This window comes from Protopterus annectens, chromosome 11.part0, assembly GCF_019279795.1.
Source record: "Protopterus annectens isolate FY-2018-M chromosome 11.part0, PAN1.0, whole genome shotgun sequence".
NCBI classification, from domain to species: Eukaryota; Metazoa; Chordata; order Ceratodontiformes; family Protopteridae; genus Protopterus; species Protopterus annectens.
In genome coordinates this window covers 1176547555-1176560902 of record NC_056745.1, presented here as the reverse complement: position 1 = coordinate 1176560902, position 13348 = coordinate 1176547555, and the positions used below count along the sequence as shown (strand labels likewise).

The 13348-nt window shown below is 34.9% G+C and overlaps 1 protein-coding gene across 2 annotated transcripts in view; it reads left to right on the top strand.

Annotated features, from left to right (window-relative positions):
- The first annotated feature begins 265 nt into the window (after positions 1-265).
- SRPK2 (SRSF protein kinase 2) overlaps positions 266-13348 on the top strand; it is a 3154866-nt gene continuing 3141783 nt past the window's right edge. For both annotated transcript variants that reach the window (XM_044088527.1, XM_044088528.1), the window contains exons 1-2: positions 266-393; positions 516-579. In XM_044088527.1, the coding sequence (XP_043944462.1) occupies positions 372-393; positions 516-579 (86 nt within the window). In that variant the 5' untranslated portion in view covers positions 266-371. The remainder of the gene's footprint in view (positions 394-515; positions 580-13348) is intronic.

The following is a 13348-nucleotide window of genomic DNA, read 5'->3' as shown; positions in this document are numbered from 1 at the left end:
AAACAAATCTATAATTCAACTTATAAAATGTAAACTTCATCACCCAACCATTTAAGATACCGGACAAGAATATGTCGCGTTCTTAAAGTCTCCTGTTTAGACACCCACCATTCATCGTTTTAACTAAAAAATAAAAGTAACGTTTATACTGCCTTGTAAATTATACACGGTTAACACCCACCATAAACTGTACGTTAGAACACAGCTGATTGCGTGACGTCATTTGTGTACAGGTCACCGTGTGAATTCGAGTGAGTACTGGAAGCTGAGAGCTGCGCAGGCGCTGTGAGTGTGCGAGAGCAAGCAAGAAGATATTTTGTCCCGGTATCTGTGGAAGAGGGGGTGTAAGAGCTTGCGGAGGGGGTTAGGAGATGAGCTCCCGAAAAGGTGTGGGTGAGCGCTTTTTTATTGACTATTAAACATAATACGTTATTTTTATTCACTGTCTCTCATGAGTGTTATACTTTTTTGTTTATTATTTTTTTCTTTTTTTTTTTCTTCTTTCCACCTGTCAGTGCTGGCTATTCAGGCCCGAAAGAGGAGGCCAAAAGGGAAAAAAGATAAGACGGCTCATAAAAAGTGAGTAACTAGCATACACTGTCAACCTCTTTAGTATAACTGATGCATCCTTGTGTTTCAGTGAGGAACGGTGTAACTAATAGCAGACGGCTTGTTTGCATTATTGCGTTGTGCAACAAAAGCATTAAAAGTTTCCCTGATTGTGGATTTGATTCCCTCATGGTAAATATTATGACAGTTGAGTGCAGATGAAAATTCGTTTTAGTAGTTAACTCCAGCTGCGGTTGTGTTACTGATGGAGGTGCCAAGCGTTTGACAGTTGTACTCTTGCAAAAGACTGAAGAAAAAGTAATAACCGGTGTGAGATGCATGTATATGTAAAAGTTTGGAGCAAGGAAGTACTATGTAACTAAGTGCAAGTTTGTTGTTAAGAAAGGAAACACGTGTGCATTGGTGGTATTATTTAAAACGTGAGCATGCAGTTACTGTCGTGTTGTTTTTTTTTTTCCTCCAGTCGGCAGCCTACAGAGAAATGCAAGGCACTGTGGGTCTGCTTTTCTGTGGCATTTAAGTTAAGAGAGCTGCAGGATGCAGAAGCCTGTTGTCGGTACTTTGCAGTTTACTACAGAAGCAAGTTACACGAAATGCATTATTTTGCTTTGAGTATGCCAGCTCCTGCATAATGCACATTTTGTTTTGTGCATTTTCAGCTCTTGTGGATAGCGCTGATTAAATTTTCCTTAACAGCAGAGTGACATGTTTTTGGAGTATATGATAGTAATTAAAACTTGCTAAAGAACTGGGAAGGTTGTGTTGTGGCACCTTCCATTTTTGTGTGTGCTATTTTATTTATTTACTTGCTTTCTGTTTAAGAAAAAATATTGATCACTAGTCCTGTGCTGTGACTGAAAAAAATATATAATGAGAAGACAAAAAGTTAACGCTTTGTTTTTTTTTCTTTTGCATGCAGCTGTAATGCTAACATCTGTAAACATTTACCTTTTCTTTTTAAAGCAATGGTGCAAGGCAAGTTTTACATTATTACCATGAAAGAATAGTTAATATTGTACATTTAATATTTCTGGTCAAAAGGAAGGTAAGCAGGAGAGATTCCAGAAAATATAGCACAATTACGACACTCAGCAAACGCCCAACTATTTAAACCTAACTGTACTGAATCAAGCTTCTACAAAGGCTCACAAATGTTTGCAGAAGAAGCTTAGAACAAAGTGTTAATCCAGTTTTGTGCAAATAAAAAGTATTAAGGAAATGGTGCATAGACATGTGAAATCATTTTGCTTCCTTACCAAAAAAAATGTCTAGGCTTCTAATGTGTTCATTGAAAACAGCTGTGATTTCTTCCATATCTGTACTGACTCCTAAATTGCATGCAAGTATCTTGGTGATTTCAGTGAACATAAAAAAAAAAAAATCTTGAAAAAAAGAAAAAGTTTTCGCTACTTAGTAGAGTAAACCAATTGTTTAACAAGTTTTAAAGTATTTTAAGATGGGATTTCCAGAGTGAACCATATTTGTGGGTGGTGAGCAAATATTGCCCACAAATATGTGAGTTCATTGAGTGGGTGTTGTGAACCGGACCGGCATGTTGTCCAGAATGAGTGTAGCCTTGGGCCCAGTGGCTGACAGGATAGACTCCAGCATCATTGCAACCTTATAAATTGTAAAGCAAGTTACTGGAAAATGGACATGTGCATCTTGCAGAATTGGGAATTGTAGTTTGAACAGAGTTCATATATATTGCAATTGTTATAACAGTCAGATTTTGTGTGCTTTTTTGAGTATTCTCAGCACATAGTCTGTTACTTGACCTCTGCATATTTAATGTGTATCAACATTGCCTTAAAGTTGTATTTATTCACTTTTAAGACCTTGAAGTGGTAATATCGGAGAAGAGAGTTATTATTTATAACTGTAAGCTGGCAAAGGTGTTTTTTTTTTTTCCTTCCTCCGTTATCTAGATTGCTTGAGCATACTACAAGTGAAATATTAATTTTGTAGCTTGTTAAATCAGGCATGATCAGGTAACTATTGTGTGAGTTTTTTCTCCATATCTGGAGTGATGGCAGCAGTACTATGCCCGGAATAAAGCTGTGGGGGATTGGAAGCTTCTGTCAGCATTTCGTGGAAAGTAAGTGTGTGTGTGTGTGTGTGTGTGTGTGTGTGTGTGTGTGTGTGTGTGTGTGTATGTGTATATGTGTGTGTGTATAGGGGGAAAAAAAATATATATATATATATATATATATATATATATATATATATATATATATATATATATATATATATATATATATATATATAATGTATGTGTATAGGAAAATAATACATTTGTTGAAAAAACTGTCGGGCACTGGAAGACCATGATTTATAGTGGGTTTAGAAAGCGGCCTGGGGTGCTAGGCCTGATCGGCTCTATAACTGATCAGTGTAGTAAAGATTCAGCACAGCATTTTCTTTTATTTATTTATTTATTTATTTATTTTATTTATTTCTGATTCATCACATTGGTAATCTGACAGCATTGCTGGTCCACTGTTGTCTGTAAGAGCTACAGGTATGGCCTTTACCTGGTTATTTCTCTGTTTTTTTGTCTGTTTTGTGGCAACAAATACATTTAATGAGTGTAGTTCTGTTTATATGACAGTGAGTAACTTTCCCTTTCTCCCACTGAAAACACTATGCAGTTTAACCAAATCTTTGTGTTGGCATCAATTGCAAGCATAACATGGCATATTATTACTACATCTTTTTTTGGACACAGTACTGTGTTTTTAGCAATCCCACAACTTTTATATTGCATTACTTTATTTGAAGAGTCAGAAAGCATCACAGATATAAAGTATTCTTTCTGGTCTTTAAAGCTGTTTTAATCAAGGAGGATCTGACATCTTGACAAGTCTGTGAATTATAACTCTGTAGGAGCAAGTGCACTGTGCTTTTTAGTCAAAGGTGTGCCTAGTTTGTCTATGAATGTTCATGTGGCAGAATGGAGAATTCATGTCTTCTGTGTGCAAATTAAATAAATATATTAAATACTTTTAATATTATTTTATTTTATATTCTTTTGCTAGACTACATTTGCCAAGAGTTTCACACTGTTTTGTTTTTATTTATAGTTAGAGCTTAATCAGTAAAACATGACTGAGAATTGATTCCTGAATGCTCTAAGGCTGAAGTTAAGCTTAAACTATATAAAATCAAAAAATTAGCAGCGTGGGAATTGATTTAATCCATAGTTTTATCTGCATTTTAATGAATGACATAATGAACTTGCATTGTTTGTATTTCCTAATCTTAAGGTGTTACATTCCATTCTTGTAGAAGGCTAAAATTATTTCTGTACTCAGGATGGAAAATAGTTCGTTCGTCCAGGTTACAGACCAGTAAGCTTTGACATATTCTATGTAGGCATATGCATTTATGTTTTGTAAAGTATGTGCAGTCCATTTTATTTCATGGTCTGCAAAATCTGGATTTATGTCCGCATGGTTTGTTTCTGTTTATTCATGCTTTTTCTGAGCTCGTTTGATTCTACAAATACATAAAAATGGTTCACATAGATTTTGCCAGGGCATTTGATTCTGTTTTACAATTGGCTCAACAGCTGGTTTAACGTTGGTGAATTTAGAGTTAAAAATGTTGTCTGACAAATATTTTTCTGGTGTTCTGCAAAGCTTGTTTATGGGCCATTATTATTTAGTATAATGTTTTTGACATTGCTGATTGTGTAAGTATGTTAGTGATCATAAATTGGGGAAGAATGTTAGTGATCATAAATTGGGGAAGAATTACTGCAAGTAGTAATGATATATTTAACAAGCCCGAGAACTGGTGCAAGTATAATAACAATTTAAGAATTATTTTGGTTAAAACAACTGTTTTTTGCATTTTGGAAGTTACAGTTCTCCAAGAAGCTTTGCATTTAGCAGCAGTGTTTTGAACATTGTCAAGTTGTATATATGTTTGGTAACATTACTTCGTGGAAATTGTTATTTTAATGACAGTGAAGGCTTTCTTTAAGATAGTGTTTCTCTAATGAATTGTTTTGATTTTGATGTATCAATCATTGGAAAGACTCCATTTTGAACATATCAATTCATTTATTGTTATACAAATGCACATTTGGAAAAACTAGAAGGACTTCAAAAGATTTTTCACTTGAGTTAATGAAATAAGGAATGAAACCTATGACGGTTGAGTGTAGTCATTTTCACTTTTACCTTCATAAGTATCATTCAAAAAGAGGTGGATTAAGTAAGGTTTTTCCAAGCTATTACAAATCCTGACATTCTAGAATTTATATATTATGTATACTTTATGCAGGGTAAGGATAGATGGGATCTCCTACTAGTCTTGTTGCTTCTGTATAGTAAAAATAGTTTGTCATTCCCAGTATACTTTACCAAAGTCTAGAATATCCAACTTTTTTGTTATTAGGATCTATGGTTATATAGTTGGCATTGGTCCCTTGATTCGGATTTCCAAGATGACTGCACACTAATCAACCGCTTAATTTCAACTCGCGTAGTGTGAAAACAGAAACTGAGAAAAATGCGCCATTGAAACCATTTTTTTTGGGGGGGGGGTTCAGTTACTGGTTAGTAACTGCATTGCCTGGCTGGCAGCAAAGAAGAAATTTGGAAAACCTGAAAGATGTTGTCTGGAAAGGATTCTACAGCTGTTCAGGAAATGGCATTCCAAGCTTCAGCTTTGGTTCAAGAGATGGTTTGCAGTAATTTAGAGGAAAAAATGAATTGGAGGTGATTTAAAATAAATGGAACAGTAAGAAAGAAGCTTTAACTAGCGGTTCAGATGAACTGATAAACCTGCAAAAATCAGAAGATGAAATGAAAAAAAAACTGGCTGTGACTATTGGGCTTCTCAAGAAGAGCTGTTACAAAAAATAGTAATTAGAAGACGGAGCATACAATGAAAACCTGAGATTTTCTGCTGTACCAGACAAACTGGAAGGGACAGACTATTAATTTTATGAAAGCACAAATAACTGGACTGATGTTCCACAGCAGGATTTGTTAATTGAAAGGGCACATAGTGTGTTTGTTCCAAACCTGGCCATAAGAAAGCAGTCAAACTTATATTAGTAAAGATGCTGTCATACCAGCAGAAATAATTGATCGTGGCAAAACTGTGGCAGAAAGCAGAGTGTTTATAGAAAATGATTATTTACTGTGCATTAGGCAGAAGAGAAGCAAATTTATCCCAGCCATCAGGGAATGTCAAGAGACAGATGGGGGATTTAGCCTGCTGTATCCAACTGCCTTCAGAGTATTTTTTTTCCTGGAGGATCAAATACATTTTTTAATGCAGAGCAGGCTAATGAGGAATATTTTATTCAACAAAAAGTGAGCCAGCAAGCAGAAGAGAATTTTTTTTTTTTCCCTCATTCTTCTGACGGTAAGCCTCATAGAGTGACTTTAACAGTAATACATTATTTTCAATATTACGAAGAAAAATGCTTGAGAAACAAAAAAAAGAAGCACTGGAGTGGACTAGAAGCATCAAACATATCTTAGAAGCATCAAACATATCTTGGACTTAAACACGAGTCTGGTGGTGGTAGAAAATGGAGATGAACAGGAATAAGGCCAACAATACTGAGATTACTGAATAAATGGAGAAACTATAAAATATCGAACACTTTTCTGAATTTTGATCTTGCAAGAAGAAGTGGCTGAAAAATACTGGACTTTTGACATTAAATTTGTGGGTGGACATGTTGTTATTGTTTAGAAGGATACTAAAAAGGGGGTAAATAATTTTAAGTAAAACAACTTTTAGTTTAAGTATTTGTAGAAAACATTTAATGATATAAACTGTATGTTGTATATAGTAAAGTAGTTTTGTGTAGTCAGAAGCCTTTTAAGTGTAGGGGGGAGTCTTTTCAGTGACTGTTTTGTGTTAAGGATGTTAAAGTAAACAAGTACTTTTTTACTTGTAAGAAATGTAGGTTATTACAATATAACAGGATAGGTAGGACAAAAGCAAGTTTAATGTTAATCTCTGTTTAATCTTGGGTTGTTGTGTAAAAGTGCATGATATGTAGAATTAAGATAGTTCCTTTTGTTTTCACATGGGTAAATGTTTAGGATAATGCCTTTTGGTTTAAGCTGTAAACAAGTAGATTTTAAAAGCAGATACAATGATGAAAGCCATGGCAAAATGCTACATTTCTTACAGATGTGAAACGATTTGCTTGTGTATGTTTTTTCCATTAGCAAATGTTCATTGGCAGTTATGATATCTCCAGCTGTGAAGGCAGCTGTACATGCTGTTCTAAGTGAAATATACAAAGGTTTATTGCTGAGTACTTTTTCATGGAGACTAGTTGTCTGCAGGTGAAAGCAATTAATGTTGAGAATTCTGAGCATTGCTTGCTCCAGGAAATGCAAAATTTAAAGGTACAATAGTAAGCAGATCAGAGAAAAATAGTTTGAAATTGTGGGAAGTGAAAAAGATATAGCAGCCTTAATATTTTAATACATTTAATAGAACAGTGTACAGTTTAGTTTTATTTAAAGACAGCCAGTGCACTTTTTTTAAAGCTAAAAGCATGCAAGTTGTTTATCACATCTGGGAGGGGAATTGGTGAAAAGAAAAGAACAGACAACGATTGGTTTAAGTGGAAACACAGGCTGTTGTATGTGTTCTATCATGGATATCCATAATTTTAGGCTAGGTAATGCCTGTGGGTGTATTTGTCAATTTTTGGGGCAGTTGTTCCTATCTGGAGAATTAAACTTTATGTTTTGAAGATTTACAAAGTTGTGTGTGTGTGTTTTAAGTTAATAAGAGGATGAGGGTGTTGTTAATAGAGGACGAGGGTGTTGTGGAAATGTATTTTTGTTTTTTGTTTGAAGGTTTACATTAAAATAGAAAGTCTTGAGCAATGTAACTTAGTGCAAATGTGTACATGTAATAGAAAAGTTGGAAATGCACATTCAAAGAAAACAAAACTTTGCCATATAATAGGTGGGAACAGTAGCTTTTTCTCAGATGCTATGCTATCCATATTTGAGAATGTCTATGGCTTTACAGGTATACACAAAGTGGAAAGTATTGAATTAAGAAATGCAGAGTGCAATGCTGCAGGAGACACATTTGGAAAGAAGCAAGCATGTGAATTTGACAAAGAGAGGATTTTAGAATGGATATTCAGCAGAATATTGGGGAAATAGGAAAAGGGGAGTAATTATACTAATTGCTAGATGACCTCCAATAGTGATAGAAGGGGAAAAAAGACAGTAATGGTAGATTTGTGGTATTAAAGGGCTTATAGGCAAGGGAGGCAAACTATGATGGTATGTATTTGTATTCCACCAAAACTGCTGTTCTTCTGGAGCTTAAGAAATTTTTGGGAGAAATCATCAGGTTTTGATAGGGAACATTACTTATAGGTGGGGATTGGAACTTCATTTGCAGTAGTGAGGATGTATCCGGGGGCCCTAGAAGGAAAAATGTAACAAAAGAAGGTAGATTTCTGAAGACATTTTATGAAGCTATTTGGTATGGAAGATATGAGTGCAGAGTAGGGTCTGAGAAAGTACTTGCATACCATTTCCCAATGTACAGTAACTGGGATAAACTAGATATAAATTTATATTCACATGAATATTTGCATTTAATTGAAAATTTCAACACACATCCAATATTGATTTCAGGTCATGCACCAATAAAAACTAAGATAAAAATATAGGGTGATTGAAGTAAAAACGACACTGCACTTACCTGTTACAAAAAAGAAAAATAAAAGGAATGGATAATGGGAGTTATTTGAGAGTTATTAGGGAAAATAGAAATAATTTCAGAAGTTATAGCTAGTGAGTGGGATAAAATGGAGTTTAAAACAGGGTAGAAGTAAGAGAGAGAGAGATACTTTTAAGAAAAAATATGAATTACTTAGAGGGACTTGCAAGGTTATAGTATTGCTGAATAAGGAGAATCTCTCATTACAAGAAGACGTGCAAATGCAGAGTGCTACAGAGAAAATAAGGGAGTAACTGGATAATATGCATACATTTAGTCAGATTAAGAAACCATTTTTTACTGCTGACTTCAGAGCACAAAAACTTCTAGTACAACGATTTATGCAGCAGAAAGCGGAAAGGGTTGTTCCCTATAACAAGAAAAATAACCAGAGATCCTTTAGAGGTTTTAGGGATATTTAGGAAGTTTTATGAACTTTTTGTAAAGCAGAGAATGTGGAAATCAAGCGAGCACAAATAGAAATATAGAGGTAGATGAGGCTGAACAACTAACAGTTAAGCTAGGAGGGGACGAGATAAAAAAAATAGTGATTCTGCAAGCACTAGTGGTATTCCTGTTTAAGTTGGGAGGGAAGATTAACATTGCTTTAAAATGAAATACCAACATCTTGGAAGAAAGCTGTGGTGGCTGTATTACCTAAGGGTGGTAAAGCTCCATCACACGCAGCATTATGCAGATGTGGATCATTGTGGTTTTGCGGAGGGTAGGTAAATGCTTGACAACATTAATAGAACAATGTTCATCTAGACAAAAGCAGAATGTAAGGAAACTCATCTGTTGGTGGGTCTTGATGCAGTGAAAGCATTCAATAGGGTAAGGTTGGATTTTATGAGTAAGGCAATGGAAGCATTTGTATTCTTTGATACAATAATAAGGTTAATTAGGAAGATACACGAAAGATCTGAGGCAAGAAGTGGAAGGTTTCCTTCCTGATAGTTATGTTGAAGGGCTAATTTAGAGCTACGCACTTAAGGCTTATATACATAATACAAATACAAGGTTAGAATTCAAAATGGAAAAGGGTGATGATGAAGCAGGGGATGGTTCTAGAAATAAAGTGAGAGTGGAATTTTGGGTGTAGATATTCGTAAAGTAGCAAAAAGTATTCTAAAAACTAAGCCAACACAAGAATGGCGAAAGGAGATTTTTGCCATTAGGAAGGATTGCAAGTCTGGGTACAGAAAATAGGCAAGAGGGGGCTGAAATTTACTTGAGAACTGGCAAAGGAAATAAGGTATTGTGAGTGAGTAACTGGAGAGGCTAAGGTAATAGAATGGAATTAAACATTAGGCTAGGGACGGTCTTCCCTACTAGGGACTGATATATAGTATAGACAAAGAGAAAGGAATGGGGGAATATTAAGTGAAAGGCCTGCTCTGGTGATGTTTTTAGTTGATTCTAGAACAGAAACTGCTGTTAGAAAAAAAGGTAACTTAGTAGGGCATATAAAATATGGAAAAAATGAGAACAGTACATGCAGCTTAATGTCCAGGAGGAGTGAGGTTTAAGGGAAGGCAGGAATACAATTTATATAATGTTGGATTAATGATAATTACAAAAAAAGATAGAGATGTGTGATGTATAATTTATGTAACTGGAAAAATATTAGTATGGTTTGCTTTCTTCGGTTAATGTTTTGTTTGCTTACCAGTGTCTTAAGTGATTTATTTAATAAAGGTGTTTTTGAAAAAAAAGGCCTTTTATTCCTGAGTAATCATAATTTTTTATAAGGTGAATTATTTTTAATGATGTAAACACAAACAAGTAGCTGTGGATGATTATGCAATGTCATGTTGTTGCTGCTTGGACAAAAACACTAGTTTTATGTTCATTCTGTTTAGCCAAATGCAAGAAGCACATCTATATTATGCATCATAAGTTTGTAGTTATTAGCACAGAAATGCCATGTGCAGGTGAAAATATTTGTGTAGGGAATTCAAAGATGGCTGCCATGCTGTAAACACTGCTAAACTGCAGCTCTTCAATTAACCCGAGGAAAATCTCTGATCTGAGTGGATATCAGGAGGTTTAAACATCAAATTGATGATAAAAAGTTGCATTTATACATAATGATTGCAACAAAACAGATACTTAATGTAGGATAAAATAAGTACCTAATCTACTAAAACTTTCCTTTACACAGTAATAACCTTAGAAATGAGATTTGTTTAACTAATAGTTAAACCAAAGCTGTAGTTAAGTAGCGGTGTTTGGTAGGGAATGTGTAGTTTAGACTTTGATGTAGATATGCTAGAATATATAGGTTGTATGTTTAGGAAATGTTTTAAATGTTATTACTTGAAGTTTTTCAATGTGTTTAACCTTGTTTATATTTTCTCTTATACAAGACCTATATAAATCCTGGTCCAGGGGTAAAGTGGGTAAGCACTGGTTAGGGACGGGATGTAGGAAATGCTTCCAGATTAGATATAGTGTACAGTCAATACATGTCAATTTCATATCTTATATTGTTATTTGATACCAAGACCTGTGAATGTGGAGTTGAACTCATGGAATGTTAAAGGGCTCCAGAACTTGAAGAAGAGAAAGCTGTTGCTACACATATTAGCATATACTAGCACATAAATTACTTCTGAAACAAACTAACAAAAATATTAATAACCCGAAAATATGGGAAAAGGTCTTCAATATTATATTAGCATGATACTGATTTTAGGAATATATTAAATATAGGAAGCATTTCATGTAGATATTGTATAAATGGTTTGTAGTAGTTATAGTGTATTATGTGTGTGATGTTTATTGTATTTTTGTAATGTTTTTGGAAAATATATTTCAATAAAAATTTATTATGGAAAAAAAAAAAAAAATATTTGTGTAGAATTTATTAGCATGGATAGCTCAATGATTCCAAAGATTAGGATCTTATTTTACATCTGTTGTGAGAAATGTCTTATTTGGGTGTTTAGTTTTTTTAATCATTATTGCTGCAACATCTGCTCAAAATTAAGTGTGATTTCCCAGTGGCTGGTATTTGAGAGTTTACCGAGAGTCTAATGAATTGCAGTATTGTTGTAGAAGGCTAATTGTCGGTGTGCAGTGTCAAATTATATGTAGTTGCTAGCAAGCAAAGGCCTAGAGATTGTTCTCCTGATAGCCAAGTGTCAATGGTTACATGGCATGACACTATTTTTTTAATTGTATAACCATATTTGTTGTTTGATCTTTAATAATGGAGACCTAATCTGATCATATGGCCTTGCATTTGCTTTGTTAATGACCCTCAGCCCATGTTGATATCACCAGGTGAATTGCCATGGAACTGTTCTACAAGAAGTTTTAAAATACTTTTGTCTATTCTGTAATTTATGGGTGGTACAGAGGTTCTCTAATGCACTTCTCAGCTGGGGTGCCTTCTGTATGAAGTTTGCATATCTTCCCTATGTTCACATAGGTTTCCTCTGAGTACTCCGTTTTCTTCCCACTCCCAAAACACGTGGCAGGCAGGTGAGTGACTGTAAATTGTCTGTTTTTAGTGAGTATGATGCAGAAAAAATGCCTAGGTTCTGTACTTGACTAGCAAACTCTGTGGATGGTGGTGGCCATTCAAGTGGGTTGCTGCAGGCTTTGGATTTAATTCGACAGCAGTGGAGGAATGGATTCTGCAACTTAAAGGAAACTATCCTCAATTAGAAAGTTAACAGAATCCTACTTTTAGTATGATTTTTATGTTGTGGCATTTTTCCTTTGTAAAAAAATGTCTGCGTAAGTCACCATCACTTTGCTTAAAATGGCATAGTTAATCTGAACTTTTTGTATCAGGTTAAGGGTGAAATGACAAACGGGTATACATATATCAACTAACAACTTTTTGATTTAGGCAAAGGTGAAGATTGTTAATCAGTCTAGGCCCTTGAATCCTGTTGCCTGTTATTAAGGGATAACCATTGTTGTATATGTAGCGACTAGGGGTAATTTGGTTGGGTCACTGGGAGACTGCTTTATGATTTCTTCGAGAACTGCTGTGGGATGTCAACATCCACCTGGCTACCACTAGTTTAAGCATGGTGATGGATCAGGAGCATACATGGATGGGGGAGCTACCGCTGACCAAAGGTAATTTGAGCTGTTAGCTTACAACAGGGGCTAGGCTCATCATGTACTGTTGCACTATAGCCTCTTTCTGTCCTCAGATTTTAGTCCATACTACCTACTAACTGATAACACGGTATTTGGCAAAACTTCCATCTACATTTCTCAGGAATTTGAGGGATCCAAATAACATTTTTTTATATCAGCATGCATTTTCTGAACAATAGTAATTGGTGATTGATGTATCACATTATTGATTTAAAGTAATCATCATTGCATTACCTGATAAAGTTACGAGAGATGGATCCAAAGTTTGATTAGAAAAGCAGGAGCATTCTGCAAAATCTATGACGTGTGATATATGGTCTTGGGCCTGTAGTGTTGCATTATATTTATTGCAACATTATGCCTGTAAAGTTGTTTAACATTTTTACAGTGAAACTACCTCTTATGGTGTATCTTGTCACAGTTGTCTCACAGTTGCTATGTCTCCATGTCCACCAGACTTCAAGTCGGCAAGCTGAAACAAATTGAGTGCAGTTTTGCAAATATATGCAACTCCTGCAAGTGATACTGTCTACACAGCAATGTATTTTTTGTCAATGACCACTCAAATTATGTATTTGCCAGTTTTTCAGCTTACAATGGTCTTGAAATGAAATGTATTCTGATTTTACCAGACTTATGTTTTCAAAATATGTATCAGAACCTATTGCTATAGCACCGCACTTGTATTAAGTCTTTCTTCTACTGAACTGAGTGAATTTGCTGTGATACTTTAATTTCTGCCATTATTGTTCATGAGGTGGTTGTCACTTCAGAATCTAGTCTGTGCCAATAAATACTATAGTTAGTGTGTTATGTTGCAACAGTTCGTAGTAAATGTAATTTTTTTACATTGCTAATTTGAATTTGCTATTCTGAGATTTATGATTTGAATAGCTATGTCTGTCTGTCTGTGTGCCTTAACAAA